At 39.7% G+C, this 2,857-nt stretch overlaps 1 protein-coding gene across 1 annotated transcript; it reads left to right on the top strand.

Moving 5' to 3' along the window:
- Window positions 1-189: 189 nt before the first annotated feature.
- Window positions 190-2,606, top strand: GPATCH11 (G patch domain containing 11; the record flags this gene model as incomplete). Its single annotated transcript, XM_009702732.1, has 5 exons — window positions 190-268; window positions 364-590; window positions 1,513-1,554; window positions 1,634-1,754; window positions 2,475-2,606. Coding segments are annotated over exons 1-5 (569 nt in total), but the record flags the coding sequence as incomplete, so codon positions are not given.
- Window positions 2,607-2,857: the final 251 nt, after the last annotated feature.

Below are 2,857 nucleotides of genomic sequence, written 5' to 3' on the forward strand. Positions count from 1 at the left end.
GGGAGAGGGAGCCCGGCCCGGGGTGCCCCCTCAGCCCGCCGGGTTCGCGTGTTGTCGTCCATCAGCCCCCTCAGTCTCCGGCCGCGTACCGAGCGGGAAGCGTTTCTCCGTTTGAAAGCGGCTTTTGCATTTCAGGTAGCGCGCAGAGAAATAAAACGGGTGATAAAGCGCGTTGACGGTGCTGATAGCAGGGGGGTCCGAACAGGGCCTAAGTGCTAAACATGGAGGAAGACGAAGAGGAAGACTACATGTCTGATTTGTTTATTAAGTAAGTAGGTGGCTTTTTTTTCCCCTCTTAAGTGATTGCAAACGTGAAAAAAAAAAAAAAAAAAGGCTAATATTTGCGGAATTGTTCACCCTTAGACAGGATGTGAGGCCGGGTTTGCCCATGGTGAGGCGGATGAAGGAAGCTATTCAGAAAGAAGAAAAGCAAAAAGAAGCCAACGAGAAGAACAGACAGAAGAGTATAAAAGAAGAAGAAAAAGAGAGACGTGACTTGGTATTGAAAAGTGCGTTGGGCAATGAGAACAAAGGCTTTGCTTTGCTCCAGAAAATGGGCTACAAGAGCGGCCAGGCCCTTGGCAAAAGCGGTAAGCTTGTCGCTGTCTGGAAGTGTGTGCCTGTATTCCAGCGTACCTTTATATAAACGTGTGCCGATATTCAAGTGTACCTTTATATCTTACAGTCTGTAGGTGCCGCTTCACTTGTAGACAGGGTCAATAAATGCCTCTCTGAGAGCCCTAGCATTACTGAACCGTGAATGTGTTGTGGCAGAACAAAAGATGAGAGCAAATCTCTAGAAACTGAAATAGAAACGGTACAGACTATCGAGAGATGCGAGGGAAGCAGCAGTACTTGCTGCTCAGTGAATGCACTTCTGTACGTGCATGCCTACAGGAATTGCATTAAGGATGTTTGGATGGTCTTGCAAAGCTAATAGTGTTCCAAAAAAAGTCAACCCCTCTCTTTGAATTTATAGTTGAATTCTGAAGAAGAAATGGTGCACACTGGCCTACCCTTATGAAGCCTTAATAGATGAAGTAAAATCAGTAAAGCAAAACATCAATAAATGCTGTGCCAGTTCAGCGTGTCTCTAGCAGACAATCAGCAAATGAACTGGCCCAGACAGATGCTTTTTATTCTTCATCTTTGTCAAGTTGTGAGATTCTAGAATGAAAAATGCTACAGAAGGCTGTAACAAAGCAGTCTTCAACACAGGTATGTTACACCTGTCAAGTCAACACCATTTTCTTTCAATTGGGTAGTGTCCTGAAAAAATATATAGCAATCTAGTAGACAAGCCAAAAAAGAAGAGGGAGTTCCAGTTCAGCTGGGTCATTTGTAATGCACTAAATGTGCATTCATTTGGGATTTTTCTACTTCCAAGCAACAAAATAACAAGAAAATGTACATATTTAATGACAAAACCAGCTTCTCTGCTTGAATATACTGCACAAATCATAGTTTGAGAAAGACCTGATTTCTTAAATTGACCTATTTTTTCCCCCACAGGAGAAGGCATTGTTGAACCTATTCCTCTGAACATAAAGACAGGTTTGTGATACTTCCTCGTTTACTTAGTTGGGTATGAGAGCTTCTCAACTGCTTACATTCATCTTTTGAACTTACATAGGCAGAAGTGGGCTTGGTCATGAGGAATTAAAAAAGCGAAAAGCTGAAGAAAAACTGGAAAACTATAAACGAAAACTCCATATGAAAAAACAAGCAAATGAACAAGCTGCAGATCAGTTCAGGTAAAATGATGTAACTGATATTCCAAGCAATGTCTAAATAATGGTTCTTTTTATGCTTTATGTTTGGTTATTCTTTTAAAGTATTACTATTTTTGAATGAGAGGTGAGAGTTGAAATACAGAGTAATTGTTTCTCAGTTCTAAGGCAAAAGCAGATGAACACTGTAATGCTAAAAGTGTGTGCTGCATCATTTATTTTTGTAAATGTTAACAATGCAAATAATATACATACAAATTTTTCTCAAGTCAGTTGCGACTTTTTAAATCAGAGAACCATGTAATCTTTTTTAATATAAAATCCCCAGGTAATCCTGAGCAATGTTGCTACAATGGTTTTTAAAAATCAGGGTCAATTTCTTTAGATTTTATTGGGTTTATTTTCTCCTGATCTGCTTGTTATATGTGGAGAAGGAAAGTTCAGGGAAGGCTGTATCTTTTGCAGATGTTTAGTGAACTGCTTTTTATGAGAACCTAAGGAAGAAACAGTGTTCAGTGCAGTCTGATCAAAAAAGCACTGTCTTGAAGGTATAATTCCCCAGAAATGCATGCGTGCTCCCACAGAAACAATGTCAGAAGGACGACTTAACTTCAGCATTGTCCTGGCCTGAGAAAATGAGTAGGGCTAGAATCATAGACTTTTTATTTTAGAAAAGTTATCGACTGTAATGCATCTCAGTGTTTGTCTACCTGCTTATTTTAGCTATCTACTTTTTCTTAACAGAATAAGATTCAAAAACAAACAAGAAGAACGTAAGATGGAAGGGGATCTCCGAAAAAGCCAGAGAGCCTGCCAGCAATTAGATATGCAAAAAGTAAGACCTGTATTTTTGGGGGTTGGAAAGAAGGCTTATAGGTTAGAGATACAGGCTGCAAACAAAGTGGTGATTCAGTTCTTGCAAATTCTCTAAAATTGGGGGATAACTAGCCTGAAATCTTGATGTTTGGCAACACTTCAGTTGTCTTAAAATACTTCAAAGTGTATGTTTGCACTATTAAGATATTTGAAGACGTACACCAGGCTCATGGTAACTTATGTGAGGACCCATGTTAATTTGCATCATAGAATCATAGGATGGTTTAGGTTGGAAAGGATCTTTAATATCA

The sequence above is a fragment of the Cariama cristata genome, unplaced genomic scaffold (assembly GCF_000690535.1).
Source record: "Cariama cristata isolate BGI_N322 unplaced genomic scaffold, ASM69053v1 Scaffold43206, whole genome shotgun sequence".
NCBI lineage: Eukaryota > Metazoa > Chordata > Aves > Cariamiformes > Cariamidae > Cariama > Cariama cristata.